This window comes from Melopsittacus undulatus, chromosome 5 (assembly GCF_012275295.1).
Source record: "Melopsittacus undulatus isolate bMelUnd1 chromosome 5, bMelUnd1.mat.Z, whole genome shotgun sequence".
Classification (NCBI taxonomy): domain Eukaryota; kingdom Metazoa; phylum Chordata; class Aves; order Psittaciformes; family Psittaculidae; genus Melopsittacus; species Melopsittacus undulatus.
Window position 1 is genome coordinate 12892712 of NC_047531.1, and position 25768 is coordinate 12918479.

At 39.9% G+C, this 25768-nt stretch overlaps 2 protein-coding genes across 3 annotated transcripts; one reads left to right on the top strand and one right to left on the bottom strand.

Moving 5' to 3' along the window:
* Nucleotides 1–8651: 8651 nt before the first annotated feature.
* THAP5 (THAP domain containing 5) lies at nucleotides 8652–15166 on the bottom strand. Its single transcript, XM_005154295.3, has 3 exons — nucleotides 15006–15166; nucleotides 11282–11471; nucleotides 8652–9878 (listed from the first exon to the last, which is right to left on the bottom strand). The coding sequence occupies exons 1-3, from the start codon at nucleotides 15086–15088 to the stop codon at nucleotides 8916–8918; spliced, it is 1236 nt and encodes a 411-aa protein (XP_005154352.2). The 5' UTR covers nucleotides 15089–15166; the 3' UTR covers nucleotides 8652–8915.
* A 174-nt stretch (nucleotides 15167–15340) lies between these two features.
* Nucleotides 15341–24861, top strand: DNAJB9 (DnaJ heat shock protein family (Hsp40) member B9). 2 transcript variants are annotated; one of them, XM_005154294.3, is made up of 3 exons: nucleotides 15341–15399; nucleotides 19123–19350; nucleotides 20719–24861. In XM_005154294.3, the coding sequence occupies exons 2-3, from the start codon at nucleotides 19134–19136 to the stop codon at nucleotides 21147–21149; spliced, it is 648 nt and encodes a 215-aa protein (XP_005154351.1). In that variant the 5' UTR covers nucleotides 15341–15399; nucleotides 19123–19133; the 3' UTR covers nucleotides 21150–24861. The 2 variants fall into 2 exon arrangements, with proteins under 2 accessions (XP_005154351.1, XP_030909473.1); XM_031053613.2 differs by lacking the exon at nucleotides 15341–15399 and adding an exon at nucleotides 15411–15431.
* The last annotated feature ends 907 nt before the right edge of the window (nucleotides 24862–25768 follow it).

Consider the following 25768-nt stretch of genomic DNA (forward strand, 5'->3'; position numbering starts at 1 on the left):
TTATGACTATGATCTCATTATTGTGAATTATATGTTTAAAAGTTGTAAAATTAGTCATGTCAAATAGAACTATGGCTGAGCTCATGTTTCTGTAGCAACTCTCAGAAAAGTGTCAGTCTCTAATATATTTTTTAATTAAAAATCTAATTGGGATGTGTTATTGCTTGTAATTAGTCTCCATAAGTGAAATGTGGTTTTGTGCTCATTATCTGTGTCTTTTTTTCTTGCAGCATTTCATACCCCAGTAAGTCTCAGGAGTTTGGCTTAGTGGTCCCTCTTTCACTACACTAAGGGGGAGGAAATCCAGGATAAAAGCCAGCATCAGTCCTTGTTTGCCTTCTTTGTTGAGTCCCTGCTGGAGGCCTGAGATATGATTCAGTTCAAAGCTGATGTCCTCTGTGCCAGCCAAACCTTGAATATTTGCTCTCTTCACAGTGGGAAGATGCAGTGTTTCTGTACCAGGTGGGGAGTTGAGCCTGTTGGGGGTGAGTCCCCCCAGCTTTTAAGACATCCCATAGATAACTGAGTTGTGGAAAAGGACTTCTAGGTTGCTAGTGAGGTATGGATACCTTCCTACAGATGCTGGTTGGGGCTCTCACTTCAAAAGAGTGTCTGCTGTTGTACTCACCCTTATCTGGTGGCAGCAGAACATCCACTGTTTCCTGAAAACAGCCGGTCAGTCTGCTGGAGCCGGCCCTGGGGAGGCTGATTCAGTGTTGTGAGAGTGTTTGCAGTCTGTTGGTAGGCACTGAGGCAATATGGAGCAGTTGCTCCATAACTGCTTTCCAGCCAAAACCAGCTTTACATGGCACAGGATTTCTCATCACATAAAACACTGAATAAAGAGCTTTGATGTAAGTTTAATAATATATGCTGGTAAATATAAGATCTAAAGCTTGACGAATTTTGCAAGCTGTGAGACTCTCTCTCTCATGTCTTTATTATCCCCCACCTCCAAACAGCAGCTATTCTGATTATTGAGAGCTCCTGAAGCCTGTTCTTATACAGCCACATAGTCTATTGACTCAGACCGAAGGTCAGACTGCTGCTATTTGTGATCTATAATGTGCTTACTCAGGCAGACATGGCTGAAAAAGACCTCTTCATCTGTTTGCCACTACTCCAGAGTGAACCTATAGTAACCACAAGGCTGTTTTCAGTCCCAAGGGGCTATAAGCAGTCAAATGTGTCTATGACCAGTTAATGCTATTCATGAAGCAGTGCAAAGCTCTAATGTCTAACGTGCACCTTGTGAGGATGTTGTGCAGCACTGAGAATTGTGCTTAGGATGTACTCTGCCTAAGATAGGCACCTGTGAATCAGTTTTCCTACTTGTCCAAATTTCTTACAGAGATAGAGGTGTCTTTCAATATCTTAATAAAAAAAAGAAGCCATAACTACATAAACGAAACATCTGAGAAGAATCCCCTCTAGAGCTTTGAAAGGTCTTCATCTTTTCACCAGCTGTACAGGAAATTCAGGCTCAATTTGGAAGGACTGTTGTGCAAAAATCCTTTATATTAGACTTTATTCTACCTAACTTGTCCCTGTTTGAGAACTAAAAGTTATTTACCTTTTGAAACACAATGTGAGATTCACTTTGAGTAACTTCAGGTATTATGCGCGGAGAGACTCCACAACTAGTTAAAGTTGTAAAGGAGGTATGCTTTTATTCAGCGCTGAGGTGCATGGGGATAGCTCCTGCAAAGCATGCACGCCTCAGGGTTGTTCTCCCTTTACATTTATTCTCTTAAGGTATACATAGACATGAGGTTGCTCAATTCGCCTATGCATATTTAGTATCTATCCCCACTTCGTATTATAATGAGCCGGAAGGTCCTTTGCACCTGCTCAGTGCCCCTTCTGGTCATGGGCATGGGTCTCAGGATGAAGTAAATGAGTCTTCCTCTTGTGGGTAGGGGTCTTCAAGATGAAGTAAATGAGTCTTCCTCTTCTTAACCTTTACACCTTTTAACTTTCAGACATGGCCTTAGGGTTTGGTCAGTGCCCAGTCTGCTTCTCCCCTGCTTCTCAGTAGGACCAAACACCTGTGCTTTTGTTATGATCTTAGGGCTTGGTCGCCCAGTCTGCCTCTCCCCGGCTTATCAGCAGGACCAATCATCTGCTTTTGTCAGTAGAACTAGCATCTGCTTCTCCCCCTCCAGCAGTAATCAATGCCTTGGCAAGATGGCAATGGCAGGTACTTAGGACAGACAATACTTTTGTTTAAGCAAAGGAATTCCTTTAACCCCCTTGTACAATTTCTCTGTATTACCCCCCTGTACATTGGTTACCCGTGTATCATACATCTAAATCTGACTACCCCCCGGCCATAGTCAGTAGATAAACAGGCATTTCCTCAGTTCCTTTCTTCTTCCTTGTACCAGATATTGCTTGATTGAGGTGTATCTCATGGTGGAGACATCCAGAGTCAGGTGAAACAATTCCTTTCAGGAGGCTGTCATGGAATGGCTGAACACTACTTTCTGTGTACCCAGAGAGGCCGCAACATGGGCCTCACTAGCTCTAAGGCTCATTTATGCCTCTCAAGTCAGCATTTACCTTGACACAGCAGCTCTCTTTACAATCTGGTTTTGCAATGCCACTGTTTCTCTTACAGCCCTGTTCCATTCATTCCAAAAGTCGTATGGATACTTCTAACCTGTACTGTAACACCCTGTTATCTGTCGTATTATGAAATTAACACTGGAATAAAGCAAGGCACTTGCAGGACTGTGCAAGACCATGTTCCAGTGCTGCTTTTATCACCTGAAGCTGTGTACTCTCAGAGCAAGGTTTGTCCCACGACATTTTCAGAGAGGACTATGCCACACAAAAAGCTGTTGTGCACGTATCTTCCCAGTTTCAAAAGCATGGCTGCAGTACTTGAGTAGCAAACCAGACACCCTTGATGAAGGGTGTGATTAAACACTCATGCTATTACCCTGATTGACATGCAAATAAGCAACGCCAAACAGTTTAGGGGATTCAAACTCTAATCACTGACCCACTTCAACAAATGAGGAATGCAATCATGCTCCACGTAAGGACAGCGAATGCACCATCTTTTGCCACTCGAGCAGAACCGTCTCGAATTTCACGTTTTATGCTCAGAATATAAATGAGTTTCTTCCTGTCTGAAGCTTTATTTCTGTAAGATTGAAGAAAATTAGTGATACTGGTGTGCTCATATACTACCCTTCGTTGTTAAAGAAATAGCTGAAATATGAGGGAAAATATGAGGGAAAAAAAACCCGCAACCCTGCATGGTTAACCTGTTTGCATATGTGTTTCAACAGCAGAACGAAAACAAAACGCAGGTGTTTAGTCAGAATTCCACAGCGCGATCCAGTAGCACCACCTGCTGTTTATAGGGAAAACTGCTGGTTTATAGATAGGCACTAAATAATATTATTTATATAAAAATATATGTCTATTCCAAAAATATGTATAAAGTTAACCTTTTTGAATGGATGTGACACAGGCTTCTACGTTGCTTTTATCCTTTTATAAATGCCATTCTGAGTGTCCTTTACAGGAAAGACAGATATTTAAACAGGGACAGACATTTTGCAGTGTACCCCATAATGTTTAATAGTGCCAAGTGATATATTTACTGGAAAAGGCCTGTTTAGGGGTCTTTTTCTTATTATTCTATTTATGGAAAACAGTTTGGCACAAACCCACATCTTGTCTGCAGCAGTAAATGGTTTGGTAAAATAGAAAGTAATTATACTGATTTCAGTGAAGGAGAAGATAAAGCAGTGATATTCTTATATGGTCTACTGTGAATAAAATTCTAAATAATTTTCCAGACATCCAGTTGTGGTCTCAGAAATGTACTTTAGCCTGTGTTAGGAAGTCATAAAATTCTCTGATAAACAAGCTAAGAAAAATGTATTTTTTGTCCAAACCTAAGTTAATTTTTAAGTCATTAATGAGCATATAATTATTACTTTTCTCTTTCTCTGTTTCTCTTCCCTCTTGCCTTGGTGCTGGTAATTCATGCCTTTCCAGTGGGTTCTCCCTGTAGCTGTGAGGTCTGCCTGGCATGCAGGATCCCAAAGAAGAGGCAACACCTGCAGTTGCTGCTGCGCCAGCAGTGCAGAGATGCTCCACAGGACAGCACTTTTGCCAGGCAGCAACTCTAAGTGCCAAAGCCCGCTCCTTCCCCCCTGGTGCCTGAGCTTCTCCCATGGCCTAGAGCATCACTCACAAGGCCTCAGCATGCAGATGCCATTTACGCCCCAGCCTTGCAGCATGGCACAAGGCTTCCTGCTTGTGGAGTTTAGGGAGGAGGACAATGCCTAAGTCACTCACTGCTAACCTCTTACACCTTTCCTTGGGGCTGGATGTGGGCTGTGTCTGGCTCTGCCTGGGTGGTTAAAAAATTGTAATTCTGCTGTTCACGGTGTTTCCTGGGCAAGTGGGTCTCTCAGTGGGTGGACACAATCTCTCACAAAAACAGGCTCTGGTTTTCATTGCCCTATTTTCATTGAGAAGTTTAAAACCTAAGAATAAAGGAACCTCAGTGGGTTTAGAAATAATACCTCTTGCCAAGTAGATCTACCACTGTTATTGATACAATTAAATAATTATGGCTGTAGGAATCCACAGCATACATGAGCTGTCAGAATAAGTCTTCACCTGGCGAGGTGATGGGGTCCCTGGGTGTTACAGCATCTCACCAGGCCTTGAACACTTCCAGAGATGCAGCACCTACAACTTCCTTGGAGTACCTGTTCCAGGACCTCACCACCCTCACAATAATGAATTTCTTCCTAATATTTAATCTAAATCTACCCTCTATCAGTGATTCTTCAGACAGGACATGTAGCTTCAAGTTTACTGATGAGAAGACAGCATCAAGCATTAATCTGTGAACTGTGCCACTTGATCCCAGCAGCACTGCAGTCAGAGGAGGGGTTCCTTCTCAGAAGGCAGAGCAGGTGACTGTCCCAGGGCCATCATGGGCACAGCTGGACTCCATGGTGCTGATCCGAAGCACCTGTCACCATAGAGTAGCTTGGGCAAAGCAGAAGAGGACAAAGAAACAGAATTATTAACAAAGACGGCATTTTGAGTGAGCCCACATCTGCTGCTGTGTTTGTGAATGTAGGAGGCAAGTCCCAGAGTAGGAGAGGGTGTAAGTGGAAAGGATTAATAACTACGACTTCACTGTGGTAAAAGAGAGTAAAAAGATACCAAAGACATCTAATGGGAGATCTAGACAGACTTCTGATGAATGCTTGCGAAGCAAGAGTGCAGTCACCATTTGCACCACTTACGCAAGAAAGTACAGAAGAGAAGTCCTGGATACTTAGTCTGGGAGAAAATAAAAATCCCCTGTAGCCATCCCTGCATTCAGAATGAGTTATAAAAACCTCACACTCCACCTCATGAAGAAGGTGGAAAATCAGGGGAAATGGGCACCAGTTTATTTCAGATAGAATTACACTGCTCTAGATAATAAAACTGGTGGAATTTAAATGAAGACCTAGGAGAAAGCCAAATGCCAAATTCCCACATTAGTGAGTGGGCATTAGCAAAGAAATACAGGTTAACAGTTCAAGAAGTGAATTAAGGAAACAGCTGGCATCTGTTACATCTGTAAAATGATGACATAATTAATTACACCAGTGGAAAGTGGCAAAGTTAAAAAAATAGTTGATGCAAATGCAAAACTATTGAAAAGAGAAATAATCGCATTTAACTCTGATCAAGATAAGGCTGATACATTACAGAGGGAATTATGATTCAGTGTACTGCTTTGATGCTGGTCTGCAGCTGCATAAAAGCAATCTCCCTTGGATCTCAAGGAATAATAAAGTACCTTTCGAAGTCCGTAAAATTTAGTGAAATAAAATTGTGTGCAAAGGCTGTATAGCCTTATGATTAGGAAACACTGAAAACACAATATACATGTAGCATCTAATTCAGCGGGGTTTGGCAACTTCCAACACGGTATTTTTCCTTCCTCATAATAATTAGCCTGCGCTATTCAGTGTCCCCATATCACTGAAGCAAAGGACCCAGGTGTATTTGCCTGTAAGCAATGACAGACAGCTATACTACTAAATATTTTACTACCAAAACAATATCAAAATAATTTATTGAAATCGATTTGCAGTAGTCACCTACAAAACACAGCATGGATTCTGGTGTGCACTTTCAAATTGCTTTGTGGATTTTCAACCCCTTCATCACTACAAAACTGATCCTGAGAAATGCTGCATACCAAGTCATCTTGTTTTCAGGTGACCCCTGGGATCGGGTTTTTTCGAAGTTGGTGATGCTGATCACTGCAGAAATCATGAACCTGGATGGGATGGACACACCGGGATTGAATGGACACACTATGAGCTAACACACTGAGTGATCACATGTCAAATTTAGAATCAAGGAAAACTGGGAAGTTTAAACCCAAATTGTAAAGCTCTGTTTGACAACTGCAGGTTAGTAAACTGTTATGTTATATAACATCTTTTCTTAGGCACCTCTGCTTAAAAGCTGTAATATCCTGCTTGGTAAGAGAGTAGAGGTTACTTTAGGCAGCAGTTACATATAGACTCAGGTGAGAAGAGTCAATTGTAGGCCTTAATAATGACCTATCTGGCACAAAAAGCTGTGTGTGAAGTATGTAAGTAAGAAAGGCAGAGGGCCTGCTATACACACCTTAGGCTCAATGGCTCAGATCACCTCTTAGGAGGGAAATTCATAGGACTGGTGACAGGCTTGTAGATTTACTGAGTTTTTCTGCTATAGTCTCAAGAAACTCCATAAAAAAGGAAAATTGAGTATTTTTTTTCCCCAGGTTTAAAGAAATCTATGCCACAAATAACATTCTCAATTTTAATACTAGAAACTATTAGTAAAGGCGAAAATGTATCATAAATGCAAATGTTAAAATAAACCCCCAGTTTCTTTGGGAATATAGCTTTGCTGAGACAACAGTTTAAAGTGTTGCAACTCCTTTGCCATATCTGAGCTCTCACTGCCATTCAAAACCTACAGTGGAATTTTGAACCGGGTAGTCAGCCTTAAAATACATTAAGTGTCAGCAGAGCATTTGTAATGACATTCATGAAAATAATCAGTGGATCATGGAGTCCTGGTAAATAATTCATCATATTATAACTGACCTTTACCATCTTTAGGAATTATCCCAAGCACATGAACCTGAAATAAGTTAACGAGTAAGGACAAATCAGGCCCTTTACAGTGGTTACTGATACAAACCTCTTACAGCACTGTGCTCTAACAGAACAACTTGTAGGCAGCTACTCACAAGTTTCAAAATTTTGGTGGTTGTGTTGCAAGGGACCTACAATGACCATCTAGTCCTACTGCAATGTATGGTTGGACTAGATGATCTAGTACTAGTTCACTGTACTAGACTGTACAAGGAACTCCGGATCGAAGGGGTGGCACAAAGAATAAGCAAAGTTATTTAAGCAAATCCATTTCCCTCCAAATGAATTGTCAGTATCTTTCTGCTGTAGTGGTATCCTCTGCACTAGAAACTAGTTAATAAAATCAAAGGGGAATGGATTTCTAGTCTGGTAACTCCAGAGAAGGCAAGTCCAGAGAAGGGCCGGATGATCAGAGGGCTGGAACATCTCTCCCATGAAGACAGGCAAGAAAGAGTTTGGCTTGTCCAACCTGTAGAGAGCTCAGGGAAGACATTGTCAGTCTTTCAGTACTTACAGTGAGCATGGTGAGGGGCTTTTTAGAAGGACATGTAGAAGCATGACAAGGGGTAATGGCTTCAAGCTTAAAGATGATAAACTTAGATTACGTATTAGGAAAGAATTCTTCTCTATGAGAGCGGTGAAACACTGAAACGCATTGCCCAGAGAAGCAACGGCTGCTCTATCCTTGACAGCTTTCAAGGCCAAGTTGGATGGGGCTTTGAGCAACCTGATCTAGTGGAAGGTGTCCCTTCCTGTGCCAGGGGAAAGAGGGGTGTGTGGAACCAGATAACCTTTAAGCTCCTTCAAACCCAAATCTTTCTATGATTCTAAGATTTCTTGAAAAGTAAGATACAGAAAAATAATGAGCCAGATTCCATTACTTTCCCTACCAATTTCCTCATAAAGCATTTTTTTCTCCAGTGTATGGTTAAGTGTATATGCATTACCCACCTACGGACTGTAAGAAGAGCAATGCTGAGCAGGTAGCAGTCACGGAATAGTTAGATCTTTTTTATTAACTAACAAAAATTACACTATTTAAGATTGTTGTTTCTACTTGAGCTGAATAATGCCACTCCCCAAAAAGGAGATGAACCTGCTCACTTTAACAATATTCTTCAAGAATTTTTGTTTCTAGAACTAAATGAAGCACCTTTTATTGAAGGAAAAATTTTAATTGTTTCAATTAAATAAAGTGTACAACAAACTATCAGAACATATGTTAGATGAACAAAAAATTACACAGCAATTGTGAGCTCTCTGGACATTATTTAACTCCTTACTTTATTTAACTCCTTACTTTTTACTCATTATTTAACTCATTACTCGGAAGAGAAATGGAACACTTTTTTTTCCTTAAACAACAGTTTTACAATTGTCCATCCTACACTCTTCTTCTGTCCATTCTACTACTGCAACAAATGCTGGAGTTGCATGTTTCAGAGAAGCCGCAGCTAGAAAGGTTTAAGTTATCTTTATTTGATTAATATATTTCTTAATAAAACTTTAACAGTTTTAATACTTTTTTAAAGCTTACTTGCAAGGTATGTTTTACAGGCAATATTCTATTAAGCAGTTTTGACAGTGGCTGATGTAACATTTGCTATTCATACAATTTGCATTAGATGCTTAAAATACCATGAATGAAAAAAAAAAAACTTTAAATTTATCCAAAAGGCCAAAGAGGCTAAAAAGATACTTCAGAACAATCATTGAAAGCCTTTACTGTAACACCGTCACTTCAAGTGTTGTAAAGCAGTTTTTTACAATCCCCAGCTTTCCTTCCGAAAGCAGGTTTTCTTGCTTCAGTTGTCCAACAAGAGCTTCCAAGGACCTCAGTCTCCCCAAAGTTTCTACCTCCTGCATTTCAAGTTGGGTTATCTTAGAGTGGAGCTTTGAAATTTTTTGCCAAAGGAGATCTCTGTCTATGTCCTGTTTGCAGTACGAATGCTCATTTTGCAATACTTCATTTCCACCATATTCATTCATATACACAGATGTATCTTTTTCTGTCTCCTCTATGTCAAGTAACTCTGGCTTAATAGGCAGAAAAGAACTATTCACCATTTCAGGCTCTTCTGAGCTCTCAGCTGGCACAATAATCGCAATGACCGATTCTTCGCTTCCACTGAACTGTTCAATAGTTTGTGTCACTGTACTCAGTAAAACTGTGCTTTCACTTGTTGGCTGTACTTCAACAGAGCATCCTACAATATGAGAGTTAGGATTTTCAATTGCATAGCCAGTAATTGAATCTAAAGCATTTTTCAGAGAAGAATTCGAGTAGTCAGGGTCTGTAAATTGCAAGACTGTAGCTGCGCAACCTGCTGGATCCTCTACAGAAATATGAACACTGGTAGCTTCCATGCTCTGAACTGCTGCTGCCATTAGAATAGGGTCAGGTTGACATATATGACGCACAGATGAACTATCAAGAACAACACTGTCTGTCTGAAAGTCTTCTCCATTTTGAAGTTGCAGTTTTTGAATTTGTAAAGGTTTACTCAATGTAGTTGAACAAACTGCTTCTGCTTTTTCACCTACATTTTCTGCAAGTACAGGATTTTTCTTTGGTGTACAAGGTTTAAGTGGTACAGATGCTTTCTCTGACACTACATTTTTATTTGTTTCTTCTGGGTCTTCTTTCTTTCTGTCCTGTGGGCTTCTCTGAGAAGAATCTTTTTCCTAGAGTAAAAATAACACAAAAACAACCACCTTGTAACTAGGAATTCACTTGAGCATAAAAAAAATTGGGCAAATCTCATTCTATAGCATGGCACTGCATAACGAGTAATCCAGACGAGCACTGTTCAAAAATTATACAAGAGACCCAAAAATTCATGTAAGCACCTTCTACAACTTTTGCTTCAGGTCTTAGATGTTAAAATACTATATTAAAGCTCTAAAGGAAATAATACTTTTTTTTATTTTTTCAAACTTCTAAGGAACTTTACTGGTTTACAGGAGTCATCATTATTTTAAAAGCACTTGAAAATAACTGGCTATGCAAATGTGTCTGACAAAGACCGGCAAACATCTCCTATCACCACCTAAAACATTCTATTGAATATATGTATATAAAATATGCACAGTACAAGATTTTTGCATTAAAGATGCAACAATGTTGTTTTAGAAGGACATAGCAAATTTTTAGTCATGCAATCTAACCCAAAGAGAACTTAACAACAAAAAAAGATCATGAACACAGGCTTGCACAATAGTGAAACACATTCACGTACAACACCACAAGCTAATTTTTAAATAAGCAGCGAAATGCTTACAACTAAACCCTGCACTTCATAAAAAAAAACCCAAAAAACCACAAAAAAAACCCTACATTTTTTTTTAAAAAAAAACTAACATTTTTCCCTGACCACTGCTAAGCCCATCAGCAAGGGTGGCAGTGCCCCCATGATAACATAGCTAAGAAGTGGGAAAAACCCCTTTGCAACCACCTGTGGCTGGAAAGAGGAGTGAGAATATATGGGAGAAATATCTCACAGAAACCAAGGTCAGTGCAGGAGGTGCTGCAGGCGCTGGAGGAGAGATTAGATGACTCTGTTTTGCCCATAACAGTTCTAGTGAGTGATCTCCCCCTGCCCTCATCTCAACCCACAAGCCTTTTGTTACATTTTTCCTCACTTATCCAGCTGAGGAGGGAACTGGCTGAACAACTTTGATGGCACCTGGTGCCCAGGTGCACCGCAGTCACTAAGGGGGAAAAAACCCAACCAAACAAAACACCCAACAAAAAACCCTACAACAAAAACAGGAGAAAAAAACCGCAACACAAATAAAAAAAAAAAAAAAAAACCCAGCAAAATCTAAATCCAAACAACAAACAGGAGGGTGATAGGGGAAAGAAACCAACCAAGAGGCTAGGCTAAAGAAACAGATAATGATGGAAAAGAAAAAGATAATTGGCAACCAGGAAATATTATCATCCAAATAACTGGATATCTTGAAAATGGATGTGAATCTTATTGTTAAATAAAATATGAATATAGTACAGATAATGAGAACACCTGTATGGCATCAGTAATTGATTAGCTTTGTCCTACAATTTCAAAAAGATAGGAACACATTACCTCATCTTCTGGGGAAGAGAAAATTGTTGGTACAGCAGTATGCTTCAAGTATCGTATACCCCATCGCACATCAAGGGAATCGGGGGTGAAATGATCACTGCACAGAAGCTGGTGCTTACTTGGAGTCCACGCATCTCGTTTCATATTCCGCAACCATTTCTCAAGTCTCTCTTTATCATGAAGTGGAAACCTTTTTGAAAGCAATTGAAACAAACAAATGAACAAAAATTAAAAAGTTTTTTTTGTTTCTTTATTCTTTTCAAATACAAAATACCTCATTGTTCCTTACAAGGCAGCCTTTCCTTACAAAAATATGCCTTTTGAAAGAGAATTTAAATATGAAATGCTAATCAGGATGCCACTTTCATATTAATCCAATAATTACTTGAGTTATTTCTAGTTGGATATTTGCTTCAGAGTTCAGCAGCAGAATTTCTGTTGATTTCTGCTAGCTGAGGTTTCAGAACCCACAGCTAAGATGTTTTTGAAAGTTTGGTCCTACAGCACTTGCTCAGAAAGTTCTGCTGAAGCAAGATGAAACACGCTGTCTTCATTTAAAAAAGTTAGGTCTGACTTTCATTATACAAATAGTATTTGTGGGGCTTTTCTTTGTCTTACTAGACACAGGTGGTAACAAAACCTTTTGTTGTTATAATACGTATCATACCTAAATTATCAGATAATCTGAAGTATGTAATTATTTCCAGTGCTAGATTTAATTTTTGCTCAAATAGCAAATACACACAAATGCAATGCATTTCTGTATCTTGTGTTTAGCAAGTAAGCTTTCATACAGTGTTGAGAGCCCACACAATATTATAGAATCCATAACTAACTTTACAACCATCTACCCTACTTGAAAAGGAAAACGAAGAGTATGCATGTTCATAGACAAAAAAAATCGATTTTGAAAATATACACAAAAGGTCAAACACTGACATGGGAAAGAGAACTAAATTAAAAGAAAGTGGGCAAAGATGTGTAATTTACTCAGTGAATCACAATACACAAAGGGAAGTTAAATGCTCACTGTGATGCATGTACAGTGAAGCAGTTATAGCAATAGTAACATGAGCATTGAGACCACTCTTGGCTCTCTTCTCTTCCCAGGCAGATATCAGCGCATTTGAAATCTGCTTATATATTTCTCTGCTGCACATCAAGTGTATTTTAACTCTACCATGTAACAAATGGAAGTGGAGCATTTTTAACTCAATTTCTCTTCCCTTAACTCTTTTTTCCTTTCAATTAACAATGATTTATTTTGGTTATGTGTATTACCGTGCATTTATGGAACTCTAATGCACACACACACACACAAAAAACCCAAACAAAACAAACAGCTCTGCAGTGAGGTATTCCCATATAACAGAATCTGGGGAGAGAGCCTGGAGCGCTGTGTCACTCCAATCCTATGAAAAGCACCAGTCAGGCAGCTTCTTGACAAACCCTAGATCCTCTCAAATCACCGAAGCTGCAGGTTTCCTCCAAAAGCAACACATGGCAATGACACTCTCACATAGGTCCACAGTGCTCCAAAACTACTAACTTGGCTGGTTTTGAGAGAAAGACACCTGAGATTCAGAGGATAAATGTGCATGTCTTTACCCCTTCCCCAATCTTTTGAATTTATTGCCATTTGAGTTTTCAAGTTACCAAGGAAACAGAGGAAGCTCTTCATGCATCTGGCTCTGACCATCTGCAAGAACACAAGGATCACTGCTGGCACAAACACAATAATCTTTGAAGGACAGGTTAGAGGCTCTGGTTTTCCAAATCCTGTCTACTTAGATCATGTACATGCAATAGCAGCATTGCAAACATTACATGGCATGCCCCATGAGTAACAGAGCTTAGCCTGGGATGTTACTATACAGAGGTCCAAAAAGGCTCTCAGTAAGAGCACGTCTTCTTTTAATCGAAGATCATGTCACCAAATACACCCTCTCCACAAGGTCTTGAGAACATTTACTACTACTGCCATTACTCTTGCAATGTAGCACTCACTGCTTTCCTGAGTTAGCCAACTTCACACAAGAATCTGTAGTGAGAGACAATGGCTCATCACAAAAATTATTTTAGCTTCAGGGCGACTTCACCAAAACCTGCTCCTGCTTCAATACCCCCTCACTCATCAACAGAATCTGCTATTTGGTGCAAACAAGGCATAAAAAAAAAAAGTAAAATGGGAAGTGGACAGAATTTATCCAGTAAGCTGCCACCACTGCACAACTCACAGCGGTGAAGAAATAAACCAAAGAAGGGCATGAGATTAGGCCACAGTTAGAAAGTTCAGAAGGGGCTCAGACCCAAAACCACAGAGCTGCAGAGAATTTCTTTGGGAGGGTAAGAGGGAAGGGAAAAACTTGCAATTCATATCAGTACCAGTTGTAATGTAGAGATCTCCATAAATCAAATCTCAGCACCCTTTCTTTAGGGCCACAGCAGCACAATTCAATGGCTAGATGAAACAGCTGTGGTTTTGCAGTCATCTTTATACTGATGCCATACATCTGCATATAAATATGTATTAGCACGTAAATGTGTTTTGATCATCCATGTGAAACTCACATTATCTAAAACTATTTCCTCTCATTTTCATGGTTGTTTTAGAATGAATTACATATTAAGAGACATAACAGGAAAAAGAGCTTTTTCTTTAATCTAAGCTAAAATCCCTTTCAAAGCAGTCTTCCTGCCCAGCCTTCCTGATGATGGCATAACATTGACTACTTAGCAACTGAAACAAAAGGCTTGAGATCTAAACCTTATTAAAACATATTTTGAGGCTAGTTGTGAAACTTCTTCAATTTTTTAAATGTCACAAAAAAACTTTTGTTGACAAATTCTCATCACACTTTTGTTCAACAGAACCATATTGATATTTAGCTACCTGCACTGTGCTCCTCTCAAGTTTGGGAACCAGTTTTTAACTCACTGTTCTGGGACTCAGGATCTGGGAAACAACAGCCACGTAACTGCAGCAGTACACTGGTTACTAGGGGCCTGGAATGGTGACTCATCAATTAGGTGGCTGGATAGTACCATTCAGCCACGGTAAACTGCTTTTTGGCAACCAAGCTAGTTTGCTTCCCAGCTAGCTCAGCAGCCTCTAAACAGACTAGCAATACCGCTGTTTGCAACCTAATAATCCTAGTGGGAATATTCAAATTCAGAGAACCAATGTATGTTTATTTTCCTGCTCTGCAGGGTCCTTAGCCTGGCTTGCAAGCTGCTAGACACAGGATACTGGGCTGCCTTACCATTAAGCCAACACTTCCACACCCCAACACCCATACCACAAAGGCAGTCACACTTCAGAAAACCAGTGTAGCCGGTGCTACTTAGTTCTAACACTAAACAGCCTCACGATTATAAGCGCGAATGTCGAATCTCTTCACTTTTCACTTCGCAAACCCTCGCACCTATTCAAGAGCCTTTTCATACTGTTGCATTCCCTCTCCCACCGGGAAGTGCTGGCAGCCTTCGTGGTGGGCAGTTAAATACTCAACCTGTCGACCACTTTGCCCTACGCCTTCTCCTCCTCCCCAGAGACGAGAGCAAAAAGCCGGGTTCAGAGGTAACTTCCAGCCCCTAAAGTTACTTCTTGGTCATTTACCCGCTCCCCACCCCGGCTCCTGCGGGCCTCGCCTCACAAGGGGTCTGCCCCTTTGGCGTTCAGCAGGCCCAGGGCCAGCCCCTACACCACTTCGCAGGCACTCACGGGTAGAAGCTGAGTTTGCTTCGATCCCTGGCGCTCTGCCCTCCCCGGTTCTTGCAGGTGGACACAGCGCAGTACCGCGGCATAGCGCAGCGGCCCGCCCCAGGCGCTGGGCGGAACCATCCGCGCAGCGGGGGCGCGGAGGGAGGACTCACGAGAACAACAGCAATAGCTCCTCCCTTCCCCCCCTCGCGTCAGGGGAAGAAGTCCCTCCTAGTGGCAGCGGCGTGCGCTGCGTCACGTGGGCCTGGGCAGCCAATGGCGTAGCGCTTCGTATAGGAATCGCTGTTGGGGCGGGGGGGAAGGTTTGCGCGCGCGCTTTCGGGCGCTGGGCGGGAGTGGCGGGTGGTCCGCTGAGGGGCAGCGGGCTCCGTGGCGGCGCTGAGCGGTGCCTGAGGTGAGCGGCGGGCGGCACCCGGCTGGCCTCCGGTGGGGACAGGGGCGGCCGCTGCGGGAGGGCATGGGGGAGGCTCGGGGGTGCTGGAGGGAAGGCGGACGCGGAGAGGCCGGAGAGGTGCGGGTGCATCGGAGCGGCTGGGGAGGGAGTTGGGGATACTGGGAGCTGGCTTGGGGGGTGTATTTGCTCTCCGGGATCATACTTCTCTGTGGGCTCCTTTGCTGTGGTTTTGCCGAAGCCTGGCTGACTGGCAGGTGCGTCAGCGTTGTTTAGTGTCGCTGGTGTAGTGTGCCGAGCTCTGGCTCGGCCTCGCTGTGTGGCTTGGCTCTAGGGAGGTTCTTGAGAGTCTGGCTAGGGAGGGTGATGCCGGGGAAGGTTTCATTTCGTTTCCTTATTCTGCAGACCAAGACTCGGGAGCTTTCTACTTTTGGTTTCGGGTCAGTGTAGGAGAGGCCAGGAAAAGTACAAGCTATGATGTTTTGACAGCCTTTCATATAGCTGGCTGTGTACTTGTCGATTTGCTTACTCATTGGGTTTAGTCGTGATATGAGAAACAGTGGAAGGCTTTGGTAACTTTCTTAGTACCAATAAAGTGTTTGCAAAAATAATTGTGACATTAGGATTCCACTAGATAGTGCATCACAGTTCCTGTGATCAGAGTAGTCGTGACTGTGAGTTTTCCGAGTACGTAAGACTTAATGAATATAAGCATTTACCTAGGATCTTTGCTAATTACATTCAGAGAGGGGTGGAATGGGGCATTTGCATTGCCAGATGGCAGTGAATCCTTACTTTCAATGTATGACATTTTCTTCCATGTACATCATCATTAAACATCAATTCATCGTTTAGCTATTCATAATATAGGAAAACTGATGAAAAACTGTGATACTTTTGATAAATATTAGACAATATACCTCTTATACTAAGCTGAATGCCAGTTGAGATCTGTAACTTCTTACCCAACAGTGTTAAGTAGTTAACCTGTATTAATAAAATCTCTAACTTTATTGATAGATATGCCTAAATAAAATGGAGTTCGTCATAGTTTCTAGGAAAGACTGTAGTGACATGAGCTTATTGTCAGGAATTATATAGAACTTAATGAATTCCTGAATGTTTTAAGCAACTACTGTGTATAGCCTGGGAAGTTAAACAGTGTCCCTTTTCTGTTGAGAAACTGAGGGAGAAGAGACAAAAGTAGAACAAGTGTTTAAAAGAGATTTTATTTTGAAAGGAGTTGTGAAAATAGGGGAGGTGGGGTGGAGGTTAGGCATTTAGCATGTTAGCATTAGCAATGCTAAGGTGCTGACAGCATATGAGATACTTATTAAAAGTAAATTGAATAATTGATTACAGTATCTTACTATGTCTTTTTGATACCCTTATAAGTTTAAAATGCTGCTTTTATTTGAATTTCAGTTATATTTGATTTTCATTTACACTTTCTTTTACTCTTGAGTTTTACTGAGTTAAGGGCATCATTAAATATGTTTACATTATTAAAAAAAAAACGACCAAACAAACAAACCAGTGAAACCGAATTACTGATTTTTTTATTTTTTATTTTTTTAAATATGCTATAGAAATCCAGATAAAACTAGGGGCAGTATATCATAGAACTGCATTACAGAAATCTTAATGTAAAAGTGCAGAAAAGGGAAAACTTTGGTGTAATTGATTATCAGGAATAATAGAAGTGGAGAAGGTTAGGCAAAAAAAAAACCCTTCAAAGCAGTGACTTGATGTTCTCCTGCTCTTGGGGGTTGTAAAAGAGGATTCGGCTCAGTAATGGACATCAGCTGATCTTTTTAGCTCTTTTCAGTGTTTAATAGGAGAAGTGGGGAAGTTAGGCTTAGGAGAATGCAGCAGGTGATTATAAAAGCATGATGTAGGTGTAGGGAAATGAAGTTAAATAAAACAATCTTACATGTGAGATGAAGGCATAAATCCATATCTATAAAGCAGAGACAGGAAGAAAGCTCCAGAAGTGTGAAAGGGTATAAATGTACAGGGTTCTTAGTGTCCAAGTGTTGCAGGTTAGTGAAATGGCGAGAGAAGGTGCATGGAGAAGGCTTGGTAAGGCTTGAGCTAAAAATATGCCTGGTATCATGCACAAAAAATATTGAAGGGAGCTATTCATTTGGTATCAAAATACACTGATTGAAATACAGTTTGTTTCAACTGCTGCTCCTTAACACTTGCTATCATGCAGGCTGCTAGCCAAATAAATGCTTAGGGGGTCATGGGTACTTAGGAACTTTTTGCTCTTGCCTCACAACGTTCATTTTAGCCCCCTGACTTATTAGAAATGGTATTTTTTTTCCATTTTTAATGCTTAGGTGTTAAAGTTTTTTAGAGGATATGGATTTTCCTATTAAAGATTGAATTATCTTGTGTGCCTGGTATTCAAAGGATTAGAACTCTGGGTGAAAAATAGTTGGGCAACACAGAGTCTAAAAGTATTCTGACTTTAATGGTGCTTGGACTGTGAGGTTAGTTTATTCAGTTTTCAGGAAAGTAATGCCATTCATCTCTTTAGTTTGTATTCACAGTACACTTGAATCGGTGTAATCTGGTGAGGGAGATGTGTTATTTCTGGTATGTTCAGGGCCTTGTCGTGCATCCTTCTGGCCAGGTGACAGCCAACATTCTGTCTTCAAACATTTATATTTCCATACTCTGTGTTTTGGAAAATAATTTGTTTGATCTTCTGGTAGGAAGAGCTCAACCTGGCCTTCATAAAAGGCATTAAAGATCATGTGGCTATGAGGAACTGATTTTTCTTATATCTTATTTATGGTACTGTAACTTTTTTGCCAATACATTGCTTAAGAAAATAGTTATAACTTAATTACTGTTGAAGCTGCTTGTCTTGTCTAGAAAACTTTTTTTTTAGTTCAGTTCGAACATTGAGAGTGTCATATGTAAACCCTTATAAGCAGTGGTATTTATCAGATGAATTCTGTGATATCAAAGAAATGGTAGGTGTTTTTATTTATAGGATAATCTAATATGAAAGTAAGCTAAGCCCAGCCCATTGTACAGTAAATGTGCCTACTTGACTGACTCTGTACTCTGTGAGGATTTTATTCTTTATCATGTGCACCTTAGGTCATTTAAATGACCTTCTGAAGCTGAGCATGAGTGTCTTGATAGTCTTGTCTTCCTGCACATCACAGTTGATGTATAGACTACTTGTGTTTTCAGGTTCTTATTACTGCACAAGATAATCATTGAAGTGGTTTTCCAGTATTGAGGTTTTTGTTTGGGGTTTTTTTTTTTGTTTGTTTGTTTTGTTTTGTTTTTTTGCAACCTGGGCTTAATTTAGATAAGAGCTGCTGCATTTATGGTCCTAAAATCTGATGATTAGTTTAAAGCTAATTCAGCTATTCTGGTATGAACTGTTTGATACAGTGAAATATATTACATCTTTACCTCAACAGCTTGGTGGGAGAATACACTTAATGGTAGGTATAAAAAAAAAGGTGAACACTGAAGTGTGCTTGTTATGCCTGTGAAAAGTGAATTTACAGTATTTTCATTACATGTTCTGTGATTATGAAACCAGAGGAATGGAAGTTAACATGTGTGAAACAGCATGTTTACATGTCTGTCACTGAGTGACTTATGGAACATGCAGGTCTTCTTATAGTTGCACCTTTAAATTATTGTGTAATGTGAATTAACTTGGTCTTCAAATATATTTCTTTCTCTTTCTAGGAACTAGAGAAATGACCACTACACAGTCTGTCTTCACATTTGCTCTCTGCATTTTAATGATAACTGAATTAATACTGGCTACAGAAAGCTATTATGATATCTTAGGAGTTCCAAAAACTGCATCTGACCGCCAGATCAAGAAGGCGTTTCACAAGTTGGCTATGAAATACCACCCAGACAAAAATAAGAGTCCTGGTGCAGAAGCAAAATTTAGAGAAATTGCTGAAGGTAATATATGCTAACCTTAGTCTTAACAGCTTGCATCTGTGCATAAATGTGGTAACTTACATATATTCTGCATTTGCTGAATGAGAAGTAAAAGGTATTGTTTTTCCTGATTCTACTTCTGTGCTGTCAAATGTCCAGCATTGGTATCTGATTTGTTTCTGTGACTTTGCACATAGGCAGGCCTTTTACACAACTTGTTTGTTGCTGGTTTTTGGGCTGTTTGGCTTATGTGTCTAGTCACAAAATATACCTGGTGGTAGGACAACTGTAGCCCTAGGAGGTTAATTCTTGTCTTTTGATCTGCCTAGTAAGATCCAGCTCAGCTTTACTAGGTCTTCAGGGGGACCTAATAGTAATGTTTCAGTAACTGTGGGGAGATTAAGAACACAGCAGGGTGCTTCAGTAGTTCATGGTGGGAGCACAAGAGACAACAGGTGCAAGAAGTTCAGAATGGTTATAAGGATAGGCCAGGATTTGAACAGGTTGCTTAGAAAGGTTGTGCGGTCTCCAACCTTGGAGATTTTTCAGGCATGAGTGGGTAAAGCTCTGAGTAACCAAGTCTGATCTCATAAATGACCTTACTTTTAGCAAGTGGCTGGTGATGAGACCTTCTGAGGTCACTTCCAACCTGAATTATCCTGTGATCCTAGGAATACACCATTCATAAGTGTTTAGTGATAAAATATAATGGTGGAAGCAAATAATCAAGAATAGAAAAAGACTTGCTGAAAGATAAGCTGTTCCCATTTCTGCTCCCCATAGACTGTTACAACATACATCTGTGTTTGTAGTACTCCTGACTAAGCTAATAAGGAATTTCTGGGTTTTACCTTCTTGCCTGCAGAAGGGTTCTTTTGGAAAAGTTCTTATTTGAAAGATAAAGGGGAGGAATGGTCTTGTTATTTACTGCAGCTGTTAGCATTGATTACAGGAGGAATTGGGACCTCTTAAGTGTTGAAGTATATGGAGTAATTGCCAGGCTTTGACAGATGAGAAAATGGAAGTATTTACTTAATGTTACCAGAATAGGTATATTATCTGTCAGTTTCTGCCGTAGAGCACCAATAACCATAGTTCTGGAACCAAGGTTGAATGGAAACTACCGTTTCATTTATATCCAATCACAAAATCTGGGTTTATTGTTGAACTTTTGAAAAAGCGAGTATTTGGACATAGGGGAAATGAATTCCCTTTATCTCCTTGATGTTTGTGTTGTTGCTTAGTTGTAACTGCAGTGTAGCTAGAACTTCCTGGCTGGAAAATAGTTTTGCAGACACTGCACTGTGTTTCTGCCTTTTGTAGGAATATAGGCATTTGTTGCTAACTAGAGTTCCTAACTCATCCTCTCTCCTTTTTTTCTGGAAATAGCATATGAAACATTATCAGATGAGAACAAACGAAGAGAATATGATCAGTTTGGCCGTCATGGAGGACAAGGGAATAATGGAAGCCCATACCGTCAGTCATTTAATTTCAACTTTGATGATCTGTTCAAAGACTTTGATCTCTTTAGTCAAAACTCACGGTCAAAAAAGCACTTTGAAAATCACTTCCAAAGTCATCGGGAAGCTCACAACCGGCAGAGACGTTCTTTCCAAGAGTTCTCTTTTGGAGGTGGACTGTTTGATGATGTGTTTGAGAACATGGAAAAAATGTTTTCGTTTAGTGACTTTGAAAATGCACACCGACATGCCGTGCGAACTGATTCCAGGTTTCACGGATCCAGCAAGCACTGCAGGACTGTCACTCAGAGACGAGGAAACATGGTGACCACGTACACAGACTGTTCAGGACAGTAGTGTTTCCTTTCTTTTCATCTCTTCTTTCAGCATCTTCATGATCTTTCTTAGCTTTGTCCTAACATGGAAAGAAAAATCTTAACTGTTCTAAAAAACACTTAAATGCTATAAATAAATTGTTGATGAAACTAATCTTCAGAATAGAAACAATGTATGTTTGGGAAGTAAATGTCTCAGTAACTACTTAAAATGGGAGAGAAATAATCTCACAGGACAGAAAATGCTATGGATTTGAGTTTAGTAAATACTTTCTGTAATTTTGAACTTCAACACAAATATTTTTAATTTCAGAAATGTAATATAATTTTTTCATATATGCCAATTCAGGACTGTTTAAGTTACTGGTGCATGGGTTGCAGCAGAGGAGATAATACTTTAATTTTGAAGTGCTGCTTTTCTTTTTTTATCATGTCTTTCCAAGTTTGCACTTGCAGTTTTTACCTGATAAGGACTTACTGTGCAAGTTAGATAGCTTACACAAAACGGTAGCAGAAATATGGCTTACCTGGGTCTTTTTTACTCTTTGTCCAGTGTTGCAAATGTATTAATGAAAAAAATACTTTTTAAAGCTGGAAAATAACAAGAGAGAATGTTAAGATTGTGCTTCGCCTAGGAGAGTGATGTAGTAATTAACTTTCATTTACAAATAGCCTTTCATTGGCCTTGAAAGATCTTGGGATTTGAATAACCCCAGACTTATTTAAGGGATATTCATGCATGTAAGCTTGTGTGCACGCAAGGCCTTTTTTTTTTGTTGTTGTTTTCCTCCCAACATACAAATATCTTTCAAACAGGTTTAGAAGAGCACACCGAAAACACTCTGTTTTATGCTTATTACATTACCATGTGTGCAGTGTTGTTTCTGTAGCTTAGTTTATTGAACTTCTCTTCTGTGCTTTTGTGAACTTTAACAAGACAAGCTTGCCTACAAATTTCTAGTGTTTCTGGAAGGGTCTAAATGAAAAATAGATTTTGTTTAGATTGACAGATTTATTACGTGTCAGCAGGAATTTTTCAGTACTGTGATTTGAAAGGTGAATTTTTAGCATAAACACACAGTAAAAGTGAAAATTACAGTTGTGTTTACCTGATGCCTTGTGGTGCTGCAGTCTGCTAATAGGGGCAGTACTAAATGGGCATAAGCTTCAGCACCATGGAGATGAATGACCAGTATAAACTCTTTAAAATTACAAAAGAAAACAAACAAAACCCTGAATATTTTAACTGATGTCAATCCAAAAGTTCCATTTATTTCTTAACTAATAGTACAGGTTTATGGTTGTAAATTGCTTCCCCTTAATAAGATTACTGTCACCCATGTATTACCATCTCTGTAGAATTATGTGATAAGAATTTGCCTTTCAGATTGATTGCATGAGCAAAATGAGCATTTTAAACAGCAGTGTTCTACATAGACTTTGAGTTCTTAAAATCCTTACCAAAAGAGATTTAACCCTTCACTTGGATGAATATTGAAAGCTGCCTATTTGCTAAGTAACCTTCCCGAAGGGGTGTGTAGTATTGCTTGTTCAGTTTTCACTCACTAAATACTTGGAATGGATTGTTGCATTATGTTAAGTGCTTTTCCTTTTCCATGTTCTTCTTTATTTATTAATAGACTAATACCTCATATATGGTCTTTATAAAAAGCCAGTAATTTGTGCAACATTATTGGAATGTGCAATATTCTTTAGTAGGAAAAGTGCTGGAGTGTGTTTATTTCCACCCTTTTTCAATGTAAGTAGAGATTTTTAGTTTCTTCTGTATGATTTAATATATGATTCAACCGAAAGTTGTAATTCGTTTAGTCTTCTGTAATTTTTTTTCTTTAATGTACTCCATCAGTCCTGTGCATGAATCAGATGATCTGCTTGATTCATATCATACGGGCATCCAGTTGAACAAATTAAGAACTTAACATTCTGAATTGCTTTCTCTCACAAAGTATCTTTAAGTGGACATCTCTGTATGTGTTTGAGGAGAATTGTTCATGCTGGTAAAACTCTGGAAGGACGTGGCCTTTAGTATTAAATATAAGAGTATTACTGAATGTCCTTCAGGGATGATGACTGCTGGAACATAGAGGTGGGAGGCAACTCTAGAAGCAGGATGCAAAGGTAAAATGTTAATGCCTACCTTAGTCTAGTGAACCTTTTCTTACTTAAAGGGAAAAAAAATTGAAACATCAGAATAAACAGTTCTTAAACATGAGAGAATGAATATTTAAATTCCTACTAGAACCAAACCACTGACTTCTCCAAACATATTTTTTTTCCAATTAATGAACTTGGGTCAGTTCTGTAATCCTTAATCAGAGGAATAAAAAATAAAATGAGCACTGTTAATTGTAGGAAACACAGCCACTCCACAAATTTAAGTGACTGCGAGTTCACTGTCTTTCAGGCTCAGCTTTTAGTTGAAAATCAAGGTTTTTTTCCTGCTTCTAGGCTAGCTCCCCCTCTCCAAGGGTGTTCCAAACTTTATTAATACCAAGTGTACTTGTTTTCCGTAACTCTTTAATGTCAAAGTATGAAACTGATAGTAAAACAATAGGGTTGCTAGTTTTTTAGCAGATAGTACCTTAGAAAGACTTCTAGCTAGCCTATTTTTATCTGCTTCCATATTAGTTCTCTGAATTTCTTCTCATAGGTAAATGAATAAATGCTTTATGTTATTCCTATGGCTTCAGCAAGTGACCTTTCTGCTGCTTTTGGTGGTTGATCAAAGGTGAAATCCAAAGGAGAGTCTTTTGCTGGTGTTGTAGTCTGATGTGTGGCTGGCTGTGTGACTTTCTGTGATGGGTATGCTTTGAACAGAATTTAGCTGGAGAAGGCCCACAGAAATGATCAGATTGATGGAGTACCTCACTAATGAGAAATGGGTGAGAGAGCTGGGCTTGTTCAGCCTGGAGAAGGGAAGACTCCAGAGAGACCTTATTGTGGCCTTTCAGTTCTTAAAAGGGGCCTGTAAGAAAAATGGCAACAGACTTTTTAGCAGGGCCTGTTATGATAGGATGAGGGGTAATGGTTTTAATCTAAAATAGGGAAGATTCAGGTATCACTTGAGGAAAAAAATTCTTTACAATGAGTGTGGTAAAATACTGGTACATGTTGCACAGAGAGGTGGTGGACGCACCATCCCTGGTGACATTCAAGGCCAGGCTGGTTATGGTTCTGGGCAAGCTGATCTAGTTGAAGATGTCCCTGCTCATTGCAGGGGGGTTGGAATAGATGACCTTTGAAGGTCCCTTCCAACTCAAACTTCTATGTTTCTATAAGTTCAGGCAGGCTTTCCTCAGCCGTCAGCCTTCAGTTCCACAGCTGTCAGAGCACAGGCTGGCAAAGCATGCTGTGCTTCTCACTTATTCAGAGCTCTTGCACATTCTTTGCCTATTTATAGTGTTTGCTTCATAGCAGGCTCTCCAGTGGAAGCCCTGACCTTACCCTATGACACCCCTGACTTCAAGGGCCATCTTTGATCTCCGTCTTTGTAGTGTGAGGGTGAAAAATATAATTCTTAGCGATTTGTTGAAAGACATTTGTGCATACGTAACTCCAAATGGTTGAGTTTCTAAAACTTCACCAAAAAACTCAGTGCTTTTTCATGTTTGGTTTTTTCTTTTCCCATTATGCTTTTGAAACACAGTATCTGGTGGAGGTGAAAGTACTGTAAATGTAATTAGGGTGCCATTACATTAAATGTGAGAATTGTTTGTGTGTGATGTCTTTTTTTCTTTTTCTATCTATTTTTTTTCTTCAAGACCTACATTGAAGCCAAATTCAAATGGGTTCTGTGGTACTTGTGTCTTGTGGAACATTTTGACCACCGCATCTTCCCTAAATGGGATTGAGGGGATTTGCAGGGAGAAGGAAGCCGGGTTCAAAGAAGCTGACTTAATTTTTCCTGGTTTACATTTTGTTGTTTTTTTTTTTTTTTTTGGGGATCTTGGGAAGTGTGTTCATTCAGTTCAGGCCTGTTCATTCAATTTATTATGCCTGTAAGCCAAGCAAATAAAGAAGCCTGTGCGAAAGGTAGGTTTTCTGCAAGACAGTAGGTGCAAGAGCTGCAAGCTTTCAGCTGCTGGGTCTCTGCCTGTGCTCTGACTGCTCTGCTGAGCCATGGATGAGCAGGATGACCAGTGCTAACGCCTGGTTTTCCACTAGAGTGCAGATGCTGTCACCTTGAAAGCTGACTGCACCGTGCCTGGAGGTTCTTGTTTTCTGGGTCTAACCCTTTGAAGTTGGAGGATATGAAAGTTTTGGGGTTCAGTATGTCTGGTTGGGCCATTTCTCATCAGAACAGTCTTTCCTGGAACCTTGGCAAACCTGCTGTCTTAACAAGGCAAAAACAGGTTTTGAGGACTAAGTGTATGGGAGACAATGGAAGATCTGTGCTGTTTTTTTTTATGCTGAGGTGTGTGGTTTGGGTTTTTTCATTATTTAGAAATTGAAAACACCACAGAGATGTCTGTTGGACTTGAAACAAAGTCCTGTGTAGAGTATACCTTGACTGCTCTGTACAGGTCCCACTTCAGAATAAAATACTGTTCAGGGGATCATTTGGCTCTGGTGGCTGATGTTGGGACCAACCAGTCTGCCTGCAAACAGTGATTCACACAG

Bases quoted from the DNA above. Each gene is read 5' to 3' on its own strand.
- DNAJB9 (XM_005154294.3), top strand. From the start codon at position 19,134: ATGACCACTACACAGTCTGTCTTCACATTTGCTCTCTGCATTTTAATG. The intron at 19,351-20,718 runs GTAATATATGCT...TTCTGGAAATAG, and splicing joins ATTTAGAGAAATTGCTGAAG to CATATGAAACATTATCAGAT.
- THAP5 (XM_005154295.3), bottom strand. From the start codon at position 15,088: ATGCCGCGGTACTGCGCTGTGTCCACCTGCAAGAACCGGGGAGGGCAG. The intron at 11,472-15,005 runs GTGAGTGCCTGC...GCTTTCAAAAAG, and splicing joins AGCAAACTCAGCTTCTACCC to GTTTCCACTTCATGATAAAG. The intron at 9,879-11,281 runs GTAATGTGTTCC...TTTTTACTCTAG, and splicing joins TCTCTTCCCCAGAAGATGAG to GAAAAAGATTCTTCTCAGAG.